Source organism: Papio anubis, chromosome 6 (genome assembly GCF_008728515.1).
Source record: "Papio anubis isolate 15944 chromosome 6, Panubis1.0, whole genome shotgun sequence".
NCBI classification, from domain to species: Eukaryota; Metazoa; Chordata; class Mammalia; order Primates; family Cercopithecidae; genus Papio; species Papio anubis.
In genome coordinates, this window is record NC_044981.1 from 70730452 (window position 1) to 70753932 (window position 23481).

The 23481-nt window shown below is 37.9% G+C and overlaps 1 protein-coding gene across 13 annotated transcripts in view; it reads right to left on the minus strand.

The window, feature by feature from the left end:
• The window catches only part of SENP6 (SUMO specific peptidase 6), a 102125-nt gene that overhangs the window by 66914 nt on the left and 11730 nt on the right, over positions 1-23481 (minus strand). For 5 of the 13 annotated variants that reach the window (XM_031667227.1, XM_031667224.1, XM_031667225.1 and 2 more), the window contains exons 2-3: positions 11647-11740; positions 9281-9341 (exon numbers count right to left, since the gene is read on the minus strand). In XM_031667227.1, coding sequence (XP_031523087.1) covers positions 9281-9341; positions 11647-11740 — 155 coding nt within the window. Of the gene's footprint in view, positions 1-418; positions 489-9280; positions 9342-9809; positions 9883-10413; positions 10522-11300; positions 11346-11646; positions 11747-23481 lie in introns of those variants that run through there. The other 8 variants (XM_031667232.1, XM_031667231.1, XM_031667228.1 and 5 more) reach the window with 8 other exon arrangements.

A 23481-nucleotide genomic window follows, 5' to 3' on the forward strand; every position in this document is an offset into this window, starting at 1 on the left:
CAGTTCCCAGAAAATTTAGAGACAACTGTTGAATTAAAATACAACATATATAGGCCGGGCGCGGAGGCTCAAGCCTGTAATCCCAGCACTTTGGGAGGCCGAGATGGGCGGATCACGAGGTCACAAGATCAAGACCATCCTGGCTAACACGGTGAAACCCCGTATCTACTAAAAAATACAAAAAACTAGCCGGGCGAGGTGGCGGGCGCCTGTAGTCCCAGCTACTCGGGAGGCTGAAGGCAGGAGAATGGCATGAACCCGGGAGGTGGAGCTTGCAGTGAGCTGAGATCTGGCCACTGCACTCCAGCCTGGGCAACAGAGCGAGACTCCGTCTCAAAAAAAAAATTAAATAAATAAAATAAAATAAAATTAAAATACAACATATAAATTATTTTAGAATCCTGGCAAATCTACTCACCTCCTAATTGTTTTGATTTTCCATCATTTTATTTGTGCTCCTAATTTGGTAATCTACATCAAATTACTGGGAGGAAATAAGGTGTAAATAAGTTTTTAAAAATTTATGGTTGATTATCTCACAGATTAGAGTACTCCCATTAATAAAATCATGATGATATGTTCAGTCTGGAATTGCCTAAAACTTTAATCCACTGCCCTACCCCAGCCTAAGACAGTTTTCCAGGTAATGCAAGCACAGCATCAAGAGAACTACTGTGAATAGATGAATCCATTTGTTCAAAAAGAGATCAAATGACTAGAAAACCAATTACAAACAAGGACCTTACTGATGTCAGACCTGAAACTATAAACATTATTTGCAAAGAAACATCAGTTTACAAAGCTTCAGTAACACTGCATTTAATAATAACAAAATGTAGCTCTTTCCAGAAAACTGCTAGTGTCATATACTGTGTGAATTACATCATCTCATATAAATCTCATGACAATTCTAGAAAGCAGACAGTTATTGGCAAGCCTAGAGTCTGCTATTCTGTCTGGTTAACATACGACTTATCCAACAATACTACATAGTAGTCCCCCTTTATCTACGGTTTTGCTTTCTATGGTATCAGTTACTAACAGTCAATTGCATTCCAAAAAATATTTTAATTTAGCCACTCCTCTGCTAGTACATACTAAGATTGTCTCTAAAGTTCTTCTATGGTATCACTGTTAAGTTTTTCAGAGATTATGAATAACACTCAGGCAACGGAAGTACATACTAATTCATAAAAATGCACCAGGGCATAAAACATGAAAGGACAGCTTAACTCTGGTACTATGTGGCAATGCTGTGGGGCATAGTTAAAACCAGGTATTACTGTCCGGAGTGTTTAAACCCACACGCTCCCAAAAACAAAAACAAAAAATATCTGCCTGTGTTCTGGCAACACAAGTAAAGTGTGGGTGACAGTCACTTTGTTTATGGAATGGTTTCACCAATGCTTCATCCTAGGATATATGATTCAGTATTCTCTGGGGTTTCAGTCATTCACTGGGAGTCTTCAAGGGGGACTCTGGATATCAATCTATGAAATACATTTATACAAAATAAACACTGACACAGGGATCAGCAAACTTTTTCTGCAAAGGGCTAAAAGTATTTTAGGCTTTCTTGATCATATAGTCTTTGTATCTACTCAACTCTGTCCAAATATTCAAATCTGTTGTTGCAGCACAAAAGTGGCCACAAACAATTTATAAATAAGCACGGCCGTTTTCCAAGAAAACTTTACTTATGGACACAGATTTGAGTTTTATATTATGTTCACATGTCATGAAATAGAATTCATTTGATTCTTTCTTCCAAGCATTTAAAAATGTAAAAACCATTGTAGCTAACAGACAATAGATTTCAGGCTAGAGTTTTAACATGACAACCCCTGTTTATAACATTAATCATTAAGTAAATAATAAGCATAGCAAGTTACTAGAATTTAAGTTCTACAAGAACAAAAAAATCTGTTTTGCTCCAACACTGTGCTCAATATGTATTTGCTGCATCAATGAATACTTCATTAAGAATACTAAATATGCAAAAAATTATCAATGTTATCTTCCACCCAAAATTATCACACATCATATAATTTAAGTACAAGTACTGATATTCAGGAAGTTTAGCACTGAAGAATATCAGATAAGAGAACCTAAATGAAACCATTAAGTTAGAGACATACGTATGTTAAAAGCACTCAAATTCTGGAAAAAAAAAAAAGAATTGAAACAGTAAAAAATTAGACACACTATAGAAAACACAACTTTGAAAGAGAACCAACAGCAGTTCTATAAATGATGTCACTGAAATTTTTAAAAAGTACAAAAAAAAATTCAATGTATGGATTACCTAGCAGCTTAGATAGAGCTAAAGATAAAAGTAAATCGGAAGATAGAGCTAAGGAAATTACTCAGAATATGGTACAGAGATATACTTCATTCCATTAGCCTTTTTTTTTTTTTCCTTTTTTGCTTTTAAAAATAAAATACAGGTTACGGGATTCTTCTTTTTTTTTTTTTTTTAATGATGGTTTTATGTCTATTAGAAGGTCTAGAAATAATAATGTAGAAAGGTAAAATCCACAGAAATAATGACTAAAATGTTTTCTTAACTAACAAAAGATATAAATCCCTTAAAAGAAGCACAGTGAAACTGCAGACGCCCAAAGGCAAAGAGAAGATTCTGTGAAAGAGAAGGGGAAAGATATGAAGACACTGTGAACTAAAATAAAGGATTTCTCCTAATTCTACACTCATTTTCAAACGGAGAAACCAGTCTATAATAGTTTAAACCAATGATCCATATGGACCTGAGGAAAGAAAAACAGGTCAGAGCAGTCTGAGCTCTGTGAGGCCCAGAGAGACTTAAGGAATTTCAGTCATAGTCCCCGACCCATGCCCAAAGGCAACTATTTAAAGGTGTTATGTGCTTTTTCTTGCCTGTAGTTTCCTGACTAGCAGATAAATTACCTAAAATGTTGGCCAGGTACAGTGGCTCACGCCTGTAATCCCAGCACTTTGGGAGGTCAAGGCTGGTGGATCACCTGAGGTCAGGAGTTCGAGACCAGCCTGACCAACATGGCAAAATCCTGTCTCTACTAAAAATGTAAAGATTTGCCAGGCGTGGTGATGCATGCCTGTAATCCCAGCTACTTGGGAGGCTGAGGAAGGAGAATGGCTTGAACCCAGGAGGCGGAGATTGCAGTGAGCTGACATCATGCCACTGCACTCCAGCCTGGGTGACAAAAGACTCCATCTCAAAAAAAAAAGTTATCACAAGTTGCACACTGTGGTCCTCACTCATTATCTTCATGTTCCAGGAATTTGTGATACAAAGAACAAAGTATGGCCAATCAGTATCTATTGTTAGCTATTTTAATGTAAATTCTTGGTAAACAACTTAGGAATAGTCTCTTCTTTTTTTCATTAAAAAACTCACTCGTAACTGCTGCTAATCGAAGCATACATGTGGGACAACTTAAATCTATGCTCCCAGGTTGCAGTCCTCAAATGTGACTCAAATAAACTCACTATAATATATTAATTTTTACTATATTAACTTATTAACTACATTAATTTTGCCTCAGTTTCTTCCTTTAGTTTGACAGATCTATACATTACCTGTAAGCTATTCAAAATCCAGGTAGATATATGTATATATCCCTGGGACACATAAAGACTTTCTGAAGGATTATCAAGCATGGCAGTCATGGTAATCAACTTTAAATCCTCAATCTGGCTGGGCGTCGTGGCTCACACCTGTAATCCCAGCACTTTGGGAGGCCAAGGTGGGCGGATCACCTGAGGTCTGGAGTTCGAGACCAGCCTGCCCAACATAGTGAAACCTTGTCTCTACTAAAAATAAAAAAAGTAGCCGGACATGGTGGCACATGTAGTCCCAGCTACTCAGGGGGCTAAGGCAGGAGAATTGCTTGAACCTGGGAAGGGGAAGGTTGTAGTGAGCCAAGATCGCGCCACTGCACTCCTACCTGGGGGACAGGAGACTTTGTCTCAAAAAAAAAAAAAAACGTACTGTATTGGCAAAAGCATACAGAAAATAACAAGATTTCAGTTTTTCCAATTATTTCTGAGAGTATTTGGTTAAAACAAAACAAAACAAAAAAAGAAACCTAAAAATAACAAGTATACTAGCTATTCAAACCTTGGTAAAGCTTTTTTAGTGTATTTCTCCAAAATCTGGAAGGCCAGGACCTAATGACTGGATTACAAATTATTTTTAATTTTTAAATGTTTGGTCACTATGTAATTTTTGGCATTTAACTCAAAAGGAAAGAACTGTGGCTAGGCACGATGGCTCATGTCTGTAATTCCAGCACTTTGGGAGGCCAAGGTGGGTGGATCACTTGAGGTCAGGAGTTTGAGACCAGCCTGGCCAACACGGCAAAACCACTAAAACTACTAAAAATAGAAAAATTAGATGTGGTGGCAGGCGCCTGTAGTCCCAGCTACTTGGGAGGCTGAGGCGGGAGGATCACTTAAGCCTAGGAGGAAGAGGCTGCAGTGAGCCGAGATTGCCCCACTGCACTCCAGCCTGGGAGACAAGAGATTCTGTCTCAAATAAAAAAAGAATTGTACGATAATACTATAGCAAGACTATTTCCATATTTATCTACTTAGAATGTAACCAGGATTTCTCAGCACTTGTGTCTAACAAAAAAGTTTAAAAAGAAATTTCCCTCCATAAATATGTACAACTGTTATGTGTCCATTTTTAAGAAAGAGTAAAATTATTCAGAAAGTTTTATTCAGGTAATACGGATTCATGAACAGATGAACTAAATGAATAAAAAGGGAAACCATCAGCCTCATCCATGTTAAAAGATAAATTTCCAATACTATTTTGCATAATAAATTTAATAATTATAAATATCTATAATAATACTTTTTAGATCAAGTGTTCATTAATCATTATAATGATAACTCAGTTTTTAAAAAAACAAACTTTAGTAGCAGGAGTTTTACTTAATGTTAAGCTTCAGTAAAGTTTATCTTCAGTGAAGAATATCTCTATTAAAGTGCGATAGGATAATAAAAAGATTTTCAATTACATAAAAGTATATCATATTAAGATTCTGTGGGAAAACTGAACAGAAGAAATATGAATTTAAGAGGGAAAAGGCACAATATAAAATTTCTAACTGTTAAAGAAGAGATGGTCCATGTATATTTAAAATAGATGATACTATCACATCAGAATGATCTTTAGAGTTCACTACATAAATCAATGTGTCCTGTAGGTTTTACCTTAAAACATAAATATTTACATTTTAAAAATATGTAATAAAGCATATATTTTTACAAAAAATCATAAGAAATCTGAAAGCAGGCCAGGCGCAGTGGTTCACGCCTGTAATCCCAGAACTTTGGGAGGCCGAGGTGCGCAGACCATGAGGTCAGGAGTTTGAGACCAGTCTGACCAACATGGTCTCTACTAAAAATATAAAAAATTAGCCAGGCGTGGTGGCATGGTGGTGTCTCCAGTCACTCTGGAGACAGAGGCAGGAGAATTCCTTTAATCCAGGAGGTAGAGGTTGCAATGAGCTGAGATCATACCACTGCCCTCTGGCCTGGGCGAAACAGTAAGCCTCCATCTCAAAAAAAAAAAAAATCTGAAAGCTCTATATATGTACATTAAGACCAATGCCCTATATAAGTTAGTGATAGAAAACATCTTTTATTTTTTATTTTTGGTAGAGTCTCATTTTGTTGCCCAGGCTGATCTCAAACTCCTGGCTTCAAATGATCATCCTGCTTCATCCTACCAAGGTGCTGGGATTACAGGCAAAAGACACCGTGCCTGCCACATCTCATTTTCATCTACCCAGTTCACTCCTTTTTTTCTATTTTTTTCTTGTCTATGTAAAGAACACCTAAAAAGCAGCACTTCAGGAAATCCAGATGTTAAAATAAAAGCTAGGAAAACCTGCAGTGGGAAAAACCTTAAGAGTTTTTCAGTATGAAAAACTTCATAAAGAAAAACTTAATAGTATTAACAGAAAAACATCAAATTCAATAATTTCCTCAGGCCGGGCACAGTGGTTCACGCCTGTAATCCCAGCACTTTGGGAGGCCAAGGTGGGCAGATCATTTGAGGTCAGGAGTTCAAGACCAGCCTGACCAACATGGTGAAACCCCACTTCTACTAAAATATAAAAATTAGCTGGTTTGGTGGTGTCCGCCTGTAATCCCAACTACTCAGGAAGCTGAGGCAGGAGAATTGCTTGAATTGCTTGAACCTGGGAGGCAGAAGTTACAGTGAGCCGATACTGCACCACCGCACTCCAACCTGGGCAAGAGAGTGAGACTCAGTATCAATAGATAAATAAACAAAATAAATTGCCTCAAATTATGACAAAATAGAGCTGTTGCAGAGGGGGAAAAAAAAAACCAGAAAGACAGGAAAAAAGGAAATGTAAAAGTTCTTCAAATTCTTACAGTGTAAATACAGGAAATATGTGAAGAAGGTGCTATGTTCAGATCAGCAAAAATTCAAGTGTGACTACATATTTTGCAAGATTACAGGGAAATAGAGTCATACACTGCTAGTGGGAATGGCTAATGTTAACACTTATAGATAGGGAATTTGGCAGTATCTAGCAAAATCACATGTGAATTTCACCTCTGAAATAGCAACTTCAATTCTAGGAATCTAGCCCACAAATATACTACACAGATATGAAAAAAATATATATGCACAAGGTTTTAGTAAAGTCTTATATGTAATAGCAAAAGACTGGGGGGAAAAAATCTCTATTCATCAGTAGGGACAAATTAAATATCTGCAGTATATTCATCCAATGGAGTACTATATAATAAAAAGGATGACAAAGATCTGTAAATACTTTGCTGTAGAGTGATCTATATAACATACTGTTAAGTAAGAAAATCAAGGTGTCAGCAAACAGTATGGATAGTTTTTCCAAGAAAAGTAGTATATGCTTACATATATATTAAAAAAAAGCTAACCCACCTAATTTTTAAAACAAGTCACTTATAGGGAAAACCGAATAAAGGGAATCAAGATAAAATTAGATTTCTCTGAAAATTACTTCTTTTGAGATGTGATGCTGAAACCATACAAAAAATTTATACAATAAAAATTAAAATGAAAATAAAATGCAATTCCTCACTACAAAAAACAAAATTAAAAACAACAACAACAACAACAAACCTAACTCTCTATTCAGTTGGTAGAATACCAAACAGAAATAAACAATTCCAAATGACTTAAAAATATACTAATTTAAATACACATTCCTAGTGGGACACATATACCTGTTATATGTGTCATCAAAAACTAGGAAACAAAATAATTTGAAAATCATTTTATTGGTAATTATGTTGGTATTACTGTTGTTATCTAATAAGACAAAACATATAAAAGTGGGTTTTTTTGTTTTATTTTTTGTTTGGAGACTGAGAGTCGCTCCGACACCCAGGCTGGAGCGCAGTGGCGCAATCTCAGCTCACTGCAACCTCCGCCTCCTGAGCTCAAGCAATTCTCCTTCCTCAGCCTCCCAAGTAGCTGGGACTACAGGCGCCCACTACCACGCCTGGCTAATTTTTTCTATTTTTAGTAGAGATGAGGTTTCAACATGTTGGCCAGGCTAGTCTCGAACTACTGACCTCAAGTGATCTGCCTGCTTTGGTCTCCCAAAGTGTTGGGATTACTTGCATGAGCCACCGTGCCCAGCCCCAAATAAGTTATTAAATTAACATCATTAAAAACAAAGACAGTAGACCCAAAAGCCTTTAAAAGAAAAAATGATACATTTGATGACACAAAGAAATATATTTTCCCCATGGCAATAGCCATCATAAGCAAAGACAAAAGACTAGTGAAAAACCTGAGTTAAAATTTTAGTAATGGCCAGGTGCGGTGGCTCAGGTCTGTAATCCCAACACTTTCGGAGACAGAGACAGGACAATCACTTGAGGCCAGGAGTTCATGACCAGTCTAGCCAACGTGGTGAAACCCGTTCTCTACTAAAAATACAAAAATTAGCCAGGCATGGTGGCGTATGCCTGTAATCCCAGCTACCCGTGTGGCTGAGGCATGAGAATTGTCTGAACCCAGGAGACGGAGGTTGCAGTAAGCTGAGACTGCACCACTGAACTCTATCTTGGGCAACAGAGCCAGACTCTGTCTCAAAAAAAAAAAAAGTACACACACACGTATATATATTTACAACTAGTATCACAGCAAAGGGCCAATTTCTCCAAAATATCTTATTTCATCAAACCCATAAAACTATTACATAATATACCACTATCGTATGTACTGTACAAAAATTTTTATTTTTTAGAGATGGAGTCTCACTATGTTGCCCAGGTAGTCTCAAACTCCTGACCTAAAGCAATTCTCCCACCTCAATTTCCCAAAGTGCTAGGATTATAGGCGTGTGCCACTACGCCTGGCCAAAAACAGTTTTTAAAAATAATTAAAGCGTATCACACTATCTTATAAGATGCATCTAGATTTCAAAGATGTCAAAATGTGAAAAAAAAAAAAAAAGTGTGTCTTAGACTAAATATAAAAAGAATTCCTATGAATAATATTCTAAAGACCAGATAGAGAAATGGGCAAAGGATATTAACTGACAATTATTTTAGAAAAGAATTAGACTATACATATGAAATGATATTCAACCTCACAAAAAATAAAATGGAAATTAAAACTACACTGAGATACCAGTTTTCACTGGCAAAGATCAAAGGTTGATGACATTATGACAGATGTGTGGGGAAACAGATAATGTTCAGATATTGATGGAACAAGTGTAAATCTGGTATGCCAAAATTAGAAATGGACCTGTCCTGATAAAGCAGTGCAACTTTTAGGAATTCATTCTACAGATATGCTTGTATGTCTGCAAAATAACCCATATAGAAGGCTAATTTACACATTATTTTAGAAAAGAATTAAAAAGCTGACAACACTAAATATTCATCAATAGGTGCAATTGGTTAATGGTATATAACACAATAGAATACTATGCACTCACTGAAAAGAATGAGGTGTTTTTATGAACTCTTACAGATGGTCTCCAAGATACATTAGGTTAAAGGAAGATCATGCACAGTATCTTACCAATTGTGTAACATGGGAGGTAGAAATATTTCTCTTCTTTATAATGCATAAAACATTCCCAAAGTGATAAATAACAAACTGGGAACACCATTTGCCTCTGGGGTGGAGAAAGTGGGTAACTGGGGTTTATAAATTAAAAATATTAAGTCTTCTTTTGAGGTAACAATTTTTTTGTATATAACATAAAAAAAAAATATTTCAAGCAACACTTGCCTTTTTTCCTTTTGAGGTTTCAGAATCCTCATCTTCATCCACACTGAGCAGATTTGTCCCACTACACAGAAAATAAGGGGGAAAAAACCTTAAGTAGCAATTATAATCCTTATATTACATTCTGAGGTTTTATCCTCTATGTTCACCTAATTCAGGGAATCAGCAAACTTTTTCTGTAAAGGGCCAGACCACAGGCTTTGCAGGTCATAGGGTCTCTGTAGTAGCTACTCATATGTTGTATGAAAATAGCCATAAACAATACATGTAGCTATGTTCCCACAAAAATTACTAATTAGATAGCATGCAAGATTAGCCCATGGATCATAGTTTGCTGAACCCTACAATAGATGAACACATAATTCTGTTTATTTAGCTATGGATTTTGTTTATTCTCACTTATTTTTCCTTTCTGTCTTAGACTGAAAATTAAGGATAGAAAGACAAGAGAAACAAAATAATGTAGAAGAAATGAACTTAAAAGGAAAGAAAGTCTTAGCTAATGAAAAGGAAGTAATTCCAGTGTTATTACCATGGTAAAATAGTATACTTCCACCACTCTTGGAAATATCAACTCTTCACTGAGAAATCACTGGCCTGAAATTCTAAAAAGATTAAATTATCATGTTATCATGTTAATAGATAACATGAACCTGTTAATAGATACATGTTCAAAAAGCTGATATCCCTGAGACTCATGATGAACCAAAAAGTACAATTCATAAATGAAATGTACAGAACAGGTAGCACCTTGAAGACAGCTTTTAAAAAATGTGTAACTATAGTAAATCTGCCACCAAAGAAAGTCAAATACAACCTTTTCGAAGACAACTCAGCTAAGGTATTTATTGTAAAGTCCTAGATATTTACACAAAAATGTAAAATATTTTATTACAATGTTTATACATCCCAAATTTTTTTAATGATAAAAGTTATCTTGTAAACATTTTACAAACATGTTTAAGAGGTGTTATATTTTCTATGCAGCTTAATTTCAGATTTAACTCTAATTTTTCAAAACTATATGCATACTGAATATAACAATAATTGTTTAATATTTTAAAGTAATCAGAAAAAGTATAAAAGAAATGAAAGAAAGAAAACCATAAAATACTGATTTTAAATGAGAGACTTACCAGTTCAAAGCTCTCCTTCAAATAAAACTTCAAATCAACATCTCATCGGTGAAGGCACATAAAGTGGTAATGATGAACGGAGCTGTTGCCCAGACAGAAGTGAAGCACCTACAATATTTAGCCAATATATTCTGAATGACTTCTTGTATAAAAATTTCTCTAACATATTTATAGTTTTGGTAGAACTTCGTGTGTATATTTGTGTATCTCTGAATTTGTTGTTTATTTTGGCCAGCAGAAAACAAGATCAATAAATCAAAAACCTAAAAACAATGTTTTCTTGTTTGTTTTTGTTTTTTTGAGACGGAGTCTTACTCTGTCGCCCAGGCTGGAGTGCAATGGCATGATCTGGGTTCACTGCAAACTCTACCTCCCGGGTTCAAGTGATTCTCCCGCCTCAGCCTCCTGAGTAGCTGGGATTACAGGTGTGCACCACTACACCCAGCTAATTTTTTGTATTTTTAGTAGAGATGAGGTCTCACCATGTTGGCCAGGCTGATCTTGAACTCCTGACCTCAAATGATGCACCTGCCTTGGCCTTCCAAAGTGTTAGGATTACAGGCATGAGCCACTGCGCCCGGCCAAAAAACTGAATGTTGAATTTTAAAAACAAATCTCACAACATACAAAAAGTTCTATTAAAACTATCATTTAAAATTTTTACACAACAGTCATTCCAAGTAGATTAACAAAGTGTAATGAACACTTTGCTTAACTTCTGTCTGGGTAAACACCTGTGTTTATCATTTATAATGGTTCTGCTTTCTCTGGTGAGAATCTGACCTAAGATGGATGTGGTAGGGGTGTGGTCACAACTGGGGAAGAAAGATACTACAGTATTTAAACTTTCATACAAAATGCAAGGGTCTTAATCTGGGTTCACTTACTCATGATAAATGGTGGCTTTTCAAACTGCTGCCTGAACAGAATGCCTTTTTAAAAAACAAAAAACAATTTCCTTATTTTGAAGCCTTCCATTGTACAGTAAATTTTTAATTATAAGGTTACATGTATTACAAACATATATTTATACATTTCAAAAGATAGAGAAAATAACAGTAAAATAATTTATCAATAAAGAACTGCTTTTTCTTTCCTTAAAGCAACTGTGAAAGAGTTAAATGTTTTCTTAAGAATACCATATTCCTAAAAATATTTCTATGGAATAGAAATTGTTTTTCTAATGAGAAGTTTTATTCTTATAAAACATCTGAGGGAAAAAAAAATCCTTACTCTTTATCTGTATCTCCTTCACTTTCTTCTTCATGATCAAAGCTCCAATTATTTTTAAAACCTCCATCTCTCTTAGACTCTGATCTAGCCAAAGCTGAAATAAAAACAAACTGCAATAAGTATTCATTAATAGAGCTATTCAATATAAAGCAAATGTGAGCATTTCCCAAGCTCTTTGATTATTCTAGATTTTGTTTTAATTGGCTTGTCTTTGTCTATTTTTTGTAAACATCTGATTTCCTCCAAAGAGAAAAAGGCATTAAAATCTGTTTTTACTAATTCATAGTCATCCATACATGTGTTTGCTACACAAAGAAGCTCAGATTAGAAAGCTATAATAAAAATGGAGGGCACATGAATATGTATTAATATATAAAATCAGCCCTAAATCTCATCTTTGATCACTGATTCTAGAAATAAGTACCTATAAATAGTTTGCTTGCCTTCTTCACGAGAACTATATGCAGACTGCTAGACTCTCCCTTAAACTCTCTGATACCTGCCTTTTAACAGAAGAAGAACAAAACAAGGTTTCCTGCTTTGGCAATGTAGTTAAAACTTGACAACTTGAAAAACTCTAGATCAGAACACTAAATGTGCTCATTATGAATTTTAAAAAATTTTATAAGTGCATGGCTGAAACCTCTTGAAGCGATTAACAACTAGAAAGTGGGAACCCGGAGGGCTAAATGAAATTCCAAAGATGGCATTTCTTTCTCGGTACTGTATGACTAAAAACCCGATGTCCTAGAACCCAGGATTTATTAGGTTAACCTCAAGGCCCCAGCAAAATGAGAAGTCAGACTGAAAACCAGACAAGCTGAAGGGCAACACTCTGACTGGGTGAACTAGGGAAAAACAAAACAAAACAAAAAACTCACTGAAGACGCACTGGAGATAATTCTGATGTCTTACGCTTGGTTCTGGCTTTTTGACTTGAACTAAAGACAAATAAAGTATATTCACCCCATGGTCAGTGCTACGGTCTGAATGTTTCCAAATTTATATGGTGACATCCTAACCCCAAGATACGGATGGTATTAAGAGGTGGGGCCTGTGGGAGCTGATTAGATCATGAGAGCGCAGCTCTCATGAATGGGATTGGTGCCCTTATCAAAGAGGCCCAAGGGAGATTGTCTGCCCCTTCCATTCCTTGACGAGACAGCCAGAAGGTACCATTTGTGAAAAAGTGGGACCTTACCAGATACTGAATCTGGACATCTTGATCTAACTTCCCAGCTTCCAGAATTCTGAGAAATGTGAGGTTTAAAAGCTTCTCAGTCTATGAACTTCAATAAAGCAGCCCGAATAAACCAAGACAGTTAGGAAATCCCTAACCATAAGAGACCACAATTAACTAGGGTATGTAGTCAGAATTTTCACAACGTACAAGGCCATGAAAAACCCATAATTAAAATACCCTCCCATGAAAAGATGCTCAGCATCACTAACCATTAGAAAATGCAAATCAAACCCATAATGAGATACTACTTCTCACCCATTAGGACAGCTTTTTTTCTTTTTTTTTTTTTTTGAGGTAAGGTAGCCCAAGCTGGAGTGCAGTGGCGCCATCATAGCTCACTGCAGCCTTGACCTCTTGAGCCCAAGTGATCTTCCTGCCTCAGCCTATGGAGTAGCTGGGATCACAGACACATGCCACCATGCTCAGGCAATTTTTACATTTTTTTGTAGAGGTGAGGTCTTGCCATTTTGCCCAGGTTGGTCTCGAACTCCTGGCCTCAATCCATCCTCCCTGCCTCAGCCACTCAAAGTGCTGGGAATACAGGTGTGAGCCACCCTGCCTGGTTGCTATTATTTACTTTTAAAAATGGAAAGTAACAAGTACTGGCTAGGATGTGGGAGAAATTGGAACTCTTGTGCATTGCTAGTGGGAATGAAAAACAGTTCAGGCACTGTAGAAAAGAATTTGGCAGTTCCTCAAAAAGTTAAACATAGAATTACCATATGAGCTAGCAATTTCACTTCTAGGTAGACATCTAAAATAACAAAAGCATGTATTCAAACAGACACTTGTATGCCAATGTTCACAGCAGCATTATTCACAGTAAGCTAAATGGCGGAAACAACACAAATTTCTATCAACAGATTAATAAACAAAATATAGTATGTGTGTACATATGTACACACACACACACACACATAGACACAATGGAATGTTATTCACCCTTAAAGGGATACAAATTGGATACAGGATACAAGATGGAAGAACCCTAAAAACAGTTACTAAGTGAAATAAGCCAGATGCAAAAGGACAAATATTGTATGATTCCACATATGAGGTACCCAGAATAGGCAAATTCACAGAGACAGAAAGTAGAATGAAGGTTACCAGAGGCTAAAGGAAGTAGAGAAATGGAGAATTGCTGTTTAATAGGTACACAGTTCTTGTTTATAATGATTTAAAAGATCCAAAAATAAATATTGGTGGTGGCTGCACAACATTATAAATGTACTTAATACCAAGGAACTGTATAAATGTACACTTAAAAATTGTTAAACAGTAACTTTTATGTTATGTATATTATACCACAATAAAAAACTGCTTTTAAGGGGGGGGGGGGGGGGGGACAGCCTGAAAGTGACTAACACAAGCAAACACAAATCCTCTCTAAAAAATATAAAACTTCAATGCAAGCCCGAAAAAAGGTTTCAGAAATATCACGAAGAGGAGGAAATAAGTCTTAATGAGCAAACTACCAGTATACATTAAACTTCTTAACATGTATACTGGGATTGAAAACATAATAGGCCGGGTGCGGTGGCTCACGCCTGTAATCCCAGCACTTTGGGAGGCCGAGGCAGGCAGATCACGAGGTCAGAAGATCGAAACCATCCTGGCTAACATGGTGAAACCCCGTCTCTACTAAAAAAAAATACAAAACATTAGCTGGGCGTGGTGGCGGGCGCCTGTAGTCCCAGCTACTTGGGAAGCTGAGGCAGAAGAATGGCGTGAACCCGGGAGGCGGAGCTTGCAGTGAGCAGAGACCATGCATCACTGCACTCCAGCCTGGGTGACAGAGCGAGACTCTGTCCCCACCCCCCCACCAAAAAAAAAGAAAACATAATAAATAGTAGATAATAGAAACAAGGTTTCTCCCTGTCAGATAAAGAAGTTACAAATAAACAAGAGAGGAAAGATAGAATGAACCCTGTGGTACTAGGTTACAGTCGGACATACCAGCATGAACTCACATTTATTTAACATATATACAGATGGACAGGTATGTTGTAACATGGGTTAGTATAGAGAGTTAGGGCTGCTTTCTTAGAGGGTCTAGAAGCAGTGACACCCCAGTAGCAACAAACACACTTACAACTAGATCTTGGTTTCTATATACCATTCTCTCTAATAAAAGGAGCCAGGGCTCCTAGAAGAAATGACTGATTCTAGGCCAGAGGCAGAAAAAAATGCCAACATGAACCTGGTGTAACTTACAGGGTCAGAATGCAAGACAGTCATTTTTTTTTAAAGATGGAGGAGTATCAAAAGATTATGGAAGCCAACTTGAAAGAATTCCCAATGGCCAAAGTTGGAACAATTTTAGCAAAAATAAGTAACATTGGCATTGGGTTATAACTCCTAAATAAAATAAACATTCCAAAATCCATACTGATAAAAACAGATGATTGAATAGATAAATAAACGGAAAGAAGGGACACATGTTCCTTATAGAAGAATTCCAAATAATATAAGCATATACTCCTTTCTCCAAAGGTAAAAATGAATTTTCCTTGAGTACGGGCTCACCTTGGTAACTTACTTCAAAAACACAGACATAAAAGGGGGGGAAAACAAACTGACAATGGAGACTACCTCAGCCAAGTGATCATACTTAACATTCATAGTGATATATCTTATTCATGGCATGTACGCTTTAATACGGTATGATGAAAATAGCACTTCAGCACTGTGATCTTTTCCCTGAAACTCATAATCCCAGTTTAATCATAAGAAAACATCAGACAAACCCAACCTGAGGGACATTGTATAAAATACCTGTATACAGTACTTTGTACAACTGCCAAGGTTATGAAAAACAAGGAAAGATTAAGAAACTGTGAAAGAACACAGTATACTAAGGAGACAAGACAAATCAAATCTGAAGTCTTGCATTGGACTCTCGAATACGAAAAAGGCGTTAATGGAATTACTGGTGAAATACAAAATAAAGTTTGTAGTTCAGGTAATAGTAATAATACTATCATACAAATGTTAAATTTCATAGTTATGACAAACATACACTGGCTATATTTGGTGGCAACATTAGTGGAGGCTGAGTAAAAGTTACATAGAAATTCTCTAAACTGGCCAGGCGCAGTGGCTCACGTCTGTAATCCCAGCACTTTGGGAGGTGGAGGTGGAGGTGAGGCTGGCGGATCACCTGAGGTCGGGAGTTTAGACCAGCCCGACCAACACGGAGAAACCCCATCTCTATTAAAAATACAAAATTAAGGCCGGGCGCGGTGGCTCAAGCCTGTAATCCCAGCACTTTGGGAGGCCGAGATGGGCGGATCACGAGGTCAGGAGATCGAGACCATCCTGGCTAACACGGTGAAACCCCGTCTCTACTAAGAAATACAAAAAATAGCCGGGCGAGGTGGCAGCGCCTGTAGTCCCAGCTACTCGGGAGGCTGAGGCCGGAGAATGGCGTGAACCCGGGAGGCGGAGCTTGCAGTGAGCTGAGATCCGGCCACTGCACTCCAGCCTGGGCGACAGCGCGAGACTCCGTCTCAAAAAAAAAAAAAAAATACAAAATTAGCCAGGCGTGGCGGTGCATGCCTGTAACCCCAGCTACTCAGGAGGCTGAGGCAAGAGAATCGCTTGAACCCAGGAGATGGAGGTTGTATGAGCCAAGATCACACCATTGCATTCCAGCCTGGGCAACAAGAGCGAAGGTTCATCTCAAAAAAAAAAAAAAAAGGAAAGAAATTATCTAAACCATCTTTGAAACTTCTATTAAATGTATTCCAAAATAAAAGGTTTTAAAACACCAAAGGCTGGGTACAGTGGCTCATGCCTGTACTCTCAGCATTTTGCGAGGCTGAAGCGGGCAGATCATTTTAGCCCAGGAATTTGAGACCAGCCTGGGCAACATGACAAAATCCTGTCTCTACAAAAAAATACAAAAACACTAGCCTGGCATAGCGGTGCTTGCCTGTAGTACCAGCTACTGAGGAGACTGGGATAGGAGGATTGGACGGAAGATCAACTGAGCCCGGGAGGTTGAGGCCGCAGTGAGCCATGATCACACCACTGCAATCCAGCCTGGGTGACACAGCAGGACAGTCTCAAAAATACATAAATAAAAATTTAAAAACACAATGTAAAATGAACCTATGTTTCAAAAGTCAAAAGAGATGTTATAATATTTACGCACTAAAGGAACTAGGGTTCTTTACACAGAGTTTTTTTTTTTTTTTTTTTTTTTTTTGAGATGGAGTTTGACTCTTGTTGCCCACGCTGGAGTGCATTGGTGCAATCTCAGCTCACTGCAACCTCTGCCTCCCGGGTTCAAGCAATTCTCCTGCCTCAGCCTCCTGAGTAGCTGGGATTACAGGCGCACGCTACCACACCCTGCTAATTTTGTCTTTTTAGTACAGACAGGGTTTCACCATGTTGGTCAGGCTGGCCTCGAACTCCTGACCTTGTGATTCACCCGCCTCGGCCTCCCAAAGCATTGGGATTACAGGTGTGTGCCACTGCGCCTGGCTGTTGACACACAATTCTAGCAAACTCAAACATACCCTAATTGATATTAGATTAGAACCTCTGTAGAAGTAATAATTTCAAGGAAGGAAAATTACTGAGGAATCTCACATAAAGACAGATATAAACTTTAAATAAAACATTAGCAAATCAAACTCAGTGATATATAACACATTACAATTAGGTAGGGTTTATTCTAAAAAGCAAAAGAAAATGTTTGAAAATCATGAATGTAATTTACAATATCCACTCACAACAAACAAAAACTCTTAGCAGGCAGGGCATGGTGGCTCACGCCTGTGATCCCAGCACTTTGGGAGGCTGAGGTGGGTGGTTCACTTGAGGTCAGGAGTTTGAGACTAGCCTGGCCAATGTTGCAAAACCCCGTCTCTACTAAAAATACAAAAATTAGCCAGGTGGCGCCTGTAATCCCAGCTACTCGGGAGGCTGAGGCAGGAGAATCGCTTGAACCCAGAAGGCAGAGGTTGAGTGAGCTGAGATTGCGCCACTGCACTTCAGCCTGGGCGACACAGCAAGACTCTGTCTCAAAAAAAAGGAAACAAAACAAAAAAATCCTCTTGGCAGGATAGGCGAGATAATCCCAGCACTTTGGGAGGCCAAGGTGCGTGAATCACTTGAGATCAGGAGTTCAAGACCAGCTTGGCCAACATGGCGAAACCCTGTTTCTACTAAAAATACAAAAATGAGATGGGTGTGGTGGCGCATGCTTGTAATCCCAGCTAATTGGGAGGCTGAGGCAGAAGAATTGCTTGAACCCGGGAGGTGGAAGTTGCATTGAGCTGAGATCAGGCCACCACTGAATTCTAGCCTGGGTAACAAAGTGTGTGAGACTCTGTCTCAAAACAACAACAACAAAAAAAAAACTTGCAAATCAGGAATAGGAAGGCACTTCTGTAATCTGAAATAGGAATAACTCCCCAAACCTTCAGCAAACATCTAACTCTTCCCCAGCAATAAATTATCAACAAGTCTACTGAAGTACATAGTGAAGGCCAAATTTGGCGGGGTCATAGTTTTGTTTTCTTTTCTATTGTTGGTGCAGTAAAGGGAGAAAAATCACTAGGGAACCATTATATTAATAACTGGGGGATTCAGGCATGAATCATCAATGGATGCTGAACCGGTGGGTGAAATCGGGTAAGAAACAAGTTATTTACAAGGTTTCAAAATATCTCCCCACACAATATTTATTAATTTCAAAGAGAAAGATAGTGGCTGGGTGCAGTGGCTCGCACTTGTAATCCCAGCACTTTGGGAGCCAAGGCAGGTGGATCCAAGGTCAGGAGTCCGAGACCAGCCTGGCCAATATGGTTATACCCTATCTCTACTAAAAATACGAAAAATTAGCCTGGCGTGGTGGCGCACACCTGTAATCCCAGTTACTCGGGAGGCTGAGACAGGAGAATGGCTTGAACCCGGGAGGCAGAGGTTGCAGTGAGCCAAGATTGCACCATTGCACTCCAGTCTGGGCGACAGAGCCAGACTCCATCTCGAAAAAAAAAAAAAAAGATAGTAACTTTCAGCAGAAAAATCTGGCGAACATCACCTTAACTAAGTGATCAATTGATCAATTTCCCCAACAACAAGACAAATTGACATCATGGTCCTCTCGATATCACACACTGAGAAAAACAAAAAATCATTTTTATGGCATTCCTTATATTTTTAAAAAATGCATAACCTGATTTGAATCATAAGGAAACATCAGATAAACACAAATTGGGATTAAACTACAAAATAACCATCCTGTTTTCTTAAACAATGTCAAGGTCAAGAAACACAAAGTCTGAAAAGCTATTTCCATATTATAGAAGACAAAAGGGACATGACAAATCAATGCAAACATCATTCTGTATCAGATCCTGAACCCAGAATTTTTTCTCTTTTGCTATTAAGGAACATTTTTAGGTCAACTAATGAAAGTGGAAAAATGTTTGTAGATTATAGTAGTGTATCAATGTTAATTTTCTGAGTTTTATAACTACACTGTAATAATTTAAGAGAATGTATATTTCCTAAACAAAAGTACGGGTAAGTTACACAATAAAGTAATTAGGGTTAAATGAGCAGCATGTCTGAAATTTACTTTCAAAGGGTTAAAAAAAAAAAAAAAAAAACCCAGTGCTTTCATTTTCATTATCATTTAGTGTTCCACAGTATAAATATAATTGCTTACGTATATATCCTCCATTTGTGGAAATTTAGTTTACATTCACCTTTTTACTGTTACGTACGTTGCTACTATGAACATTTTAGTATGTCTCATATTGCTATTAAGAACTTTTTTTTTTAAGTTTGTTTCCTTGTGCATGTGTGTTTCTCCAGGGCAGAGGTCACCAGTCTTTTTCTGTAAAGGGCCAGATAGTAAATATCTTACACTGTGTAGTCCACACAGTCTCTGTCAGTTACTCAACCTTGCCATTTCAATGAGAAGGCCGGGATAATGCAAATAGGTATTGCTATGTTGCAATAAAACTTTATTTAAGGGCAGTGACATTTGAATTTCATGTAATTTTCATGTGTCATAAAACATTCTTCTTTTGACTTTTTCCCTCCAGTCATTAAAAATATAAAAGCCATTCTGAGCTCATGAGCCTCTTGAAAACAGAACGCTGGCCAAATTTGGCTGGGTCATAGTTTTCTTTTCCTTTTTTTTTTTTTTTTAAAGATAGAATCTCGCTCTGTCACCCAGACTGGAGTGCAGGGCACAATCTTGGCTCACCGCAACCTCTACATCCTGGGTTCAAGTGACTCTCGTGCCTCGGTCTCCCAAGTAGCTGGGATTACAGGCATGTGCCATGATGCCCAGCTGATCTTTGTATTTTTAGTAGTGAGGGGGTTCTCACCATGTTGCCCAGGCTGGTTTTGAACTCCTGGCCTCAAGTGATCTGCCCACTTTGGCCTCCCAAAGTGCTAGGATTACAGACGTGAGCCACCAAGCCCGGCCTGGGGCATAGTTTTCTGATACCTGACCTAGGATATCCCTTAGCAATGGAATGAAATTGCTACATCCTCAGGGATGTGCAATTTCGAGTTCAATAGGTATTGCCAAATTGATCTCCAAAATGGTTTCAGTAGCCATTTTTACGTTTTCCTGTTTCTATGCATCATCTCCCACTGTAGTGATGTTTTAATTTCTGATAGTCTCATAGGGTTATCAGACAGCTTACACCTATAATCCTAGCATTTTGGGTGGCTAAGGCAAGAGGATTGCTTGAGGCCAGAAGTCGAGACCAGCTTGAGCAGCATAGTAACATTCTGTCTCTACAAAAATAAAAAAATCAGCTGGCTGTGGTGGCACATGCCTGTAGTCCCAGCTACTCAGGAGGCTGAGGCAGGAGGATCCCTTGAGCCCAGGAGTTTGAGACTGCAGTGAGCCATAAGTGCACCACAATTATGAATATGAGAAAAACTCGTAAGAAAAATGTAACTGAGAAATATAAATGCAGCAAAAGAAAATACAGAGAGAATTAAACGTGAAAGTTAGGAAAGCAATTTTATGTGGTTTTGTAGGCTACAGCCCAAGTCGTTTTCAAGAACTATCAAGATTTTTCAAAGCCTTGAGTTACCATGTTACAAGTCTGAGTATCCTGCTGCAGAGGCCATCTAAAGAGGTCTTTAGACTGCAGACATTGAACTTCCCAACCAAACCACACAAACCACCACCAAATCATCCCTGCAGATGCTACATGAAGAAGAAAAATCACCTAGTTAAGCCTTTCTCAAGTCCCTGATCTTCAAAACCTGTATCTTTTGGTACAGAAGACAAACCAATAGATCACTACTATCTTCAAGATAAAGTCTTAAAATATTATATTTCTGGATGTCATATTAAATTAGACCCCTCTGTGAGCTACCAAAACTAAAATATTCTTTCCCTTAGGACCCCAGCTTCACTAGGCTATCTATTTCTATGTACCTTTCAGCAGGATGCTAGCATAGTCAGTTCAGTTCATCACTGAGGCAGCAGTTTAGTGCTACAGGTGTTGCCAGAAACTCCTTAGCTTTCTATGGAATGAAAAAGTCTAGCAATGATACCTATTCCAAAGTGGTGCAGTTGGTGCTACCTTTACACAGAATACACAATCTCTTAAAAATACACGTATCTCAGGCTGAAGCACACAAACTTAGAAGCCAGAAACTAAACTGAGAAATGACTGCATAAGATAAGTAGTTCCCAATGTTCCTTATGCTCTAAAGTGAGAGGATCATCAAAGTGTCAGGGAATTCAGGATTCTGTGAGACAGACCAATGACATTTGAGGAACACTCTAACTCTCAAAGTGCAAACACATAATTCAAGAAGATGGACAGTTTCATAAAAAGCTTACATTAACAGAGACTCAAGAAACAAGTGAAGTCTGTAAATGGTGAAAGCAAAGGAGACTGAGGAGCTGATATCCAAACTTGTGAAGGAGAAGCTGATAAACAGCCTCAGATTTATTTGCTATTATGATTTACTAAATCATTCTTTGATATCTCCTGTGGTTAAAAAATGAAAACCAACCTGGGCTGAAAGCAGAAGATCAAATGCCAAAATGTTTGGAATCCCACTTCATTCAAATAGTGACCGCTGGGGTTATGAAGAAAAAGAAGTTATTGGTTTCCACAGAAGTAGAGTCAGCAGGTGTCATGGTAGTTAAGAAGTAGTACCTTTATCTTGTCTCCAGAATTTAGTGCTAGATTCATAAGTAGGAGGTTATGAGGGTACAAAGTTTGTAGATTTTTGAATATACGAAACAACAAGGTTACTAAACAGTTTAAATTCTCCAAGCCTAGGAGAATTTCTAGTTCCTCATTGTCCACTCTTTATCAAAAATGAAAAGTGAATTTACCATCTTTTGGATGCCAGCACTTTGTTATTTTTTTCTCCCACTCTGTTTCAAAGACTGTAATGCAGTGAATTTGGGAGGGGAAAAAAACACATCTTCAAAAAGTATAAAATGTGTTTGAAATAGCAAGTCCTCTCTCACCCCACCCCCAAACAAAACAAACAAAAACAACCTCCAAGGGCAAGATCAGAACATGGCTGTTGTCATACTACTCCAGGCTAGTTTCAGATGGCTTCAAATTAGCTGTTGTTAAACTAGGACAAGGCAGAGTGTCCAAACATCCCAGTGTGCCTGGTACTATCCCAATTTTAGCACTGAAAGCCCCATATACTCTGAAGATGATAGGTCCTAAGTTTTCCCAATGGATGCAGAAGATTCTGGGAAGCACAAAACCCAAAGGTAGACAAAAAAATTAGGGGCCAAAAGCAACCCTATTTTTAGTGTCAAACGGATATGGCACAGATCATCTATCACTTGAATTTTAGCCATTGTTTTATTACCTGATGATGGCAACCATCATTTGCAGTTCACAATAATGGATTATCCATTGTTGCATCATTCTAAGTAATATGACTTAGGTATGCAATTTAAGTGTACTGTAACTGTGAGCATTAACAGTCTGTGACTTAGTGGATTAACTGGCACTTTGTATCAAGATACTGTTTTATTTTTAATATTGTGAATAGTATGACCATTTCTAAGAGCTTAAGTAATGAAAATGATAGTATGACCCAGGCATCACTAAGTGAAAGAAAAAACAAAAGGAAAGAAAAATTTCTAACATTCTTCCTCTTTTGTGCATACTTATGCTTGCCTAGTTTCAGAAATTCCTGAATCCATTCCCAATCAACTAAAAATTAAACTAAGGCCAGGTGCAGTGGCTCACACTTCTAATCCCAGCACTTTGGGAGGCTGAAGCGGATGGATCACTTGAGGTCAGGAGTTTGAGACCAGCCTGGACAACATGGAGAAACCCCAATTCTACAAAAAATAGAAAAATTAGTCAGGCATGGTTGTGCGTGCCTGTAATCCCAGCTACCAGGGAGGCTGAGGAAGGAGAATTGCTTGAATCTGGAAGGAAGGCGGAGGTTGCAGTGAGCTGAGATGGTGCCACCACACTATAGCCTGGGCAACGGAGCCAAGACTCCGTCTCAAAAAACAAAACAAAACAAAACACTAAACTAATGACTGTTTCTGTTGCTATTTATATCTTTGAAATAAATTACTAATTAAGTTGCCAATTTTATTTTGTCTT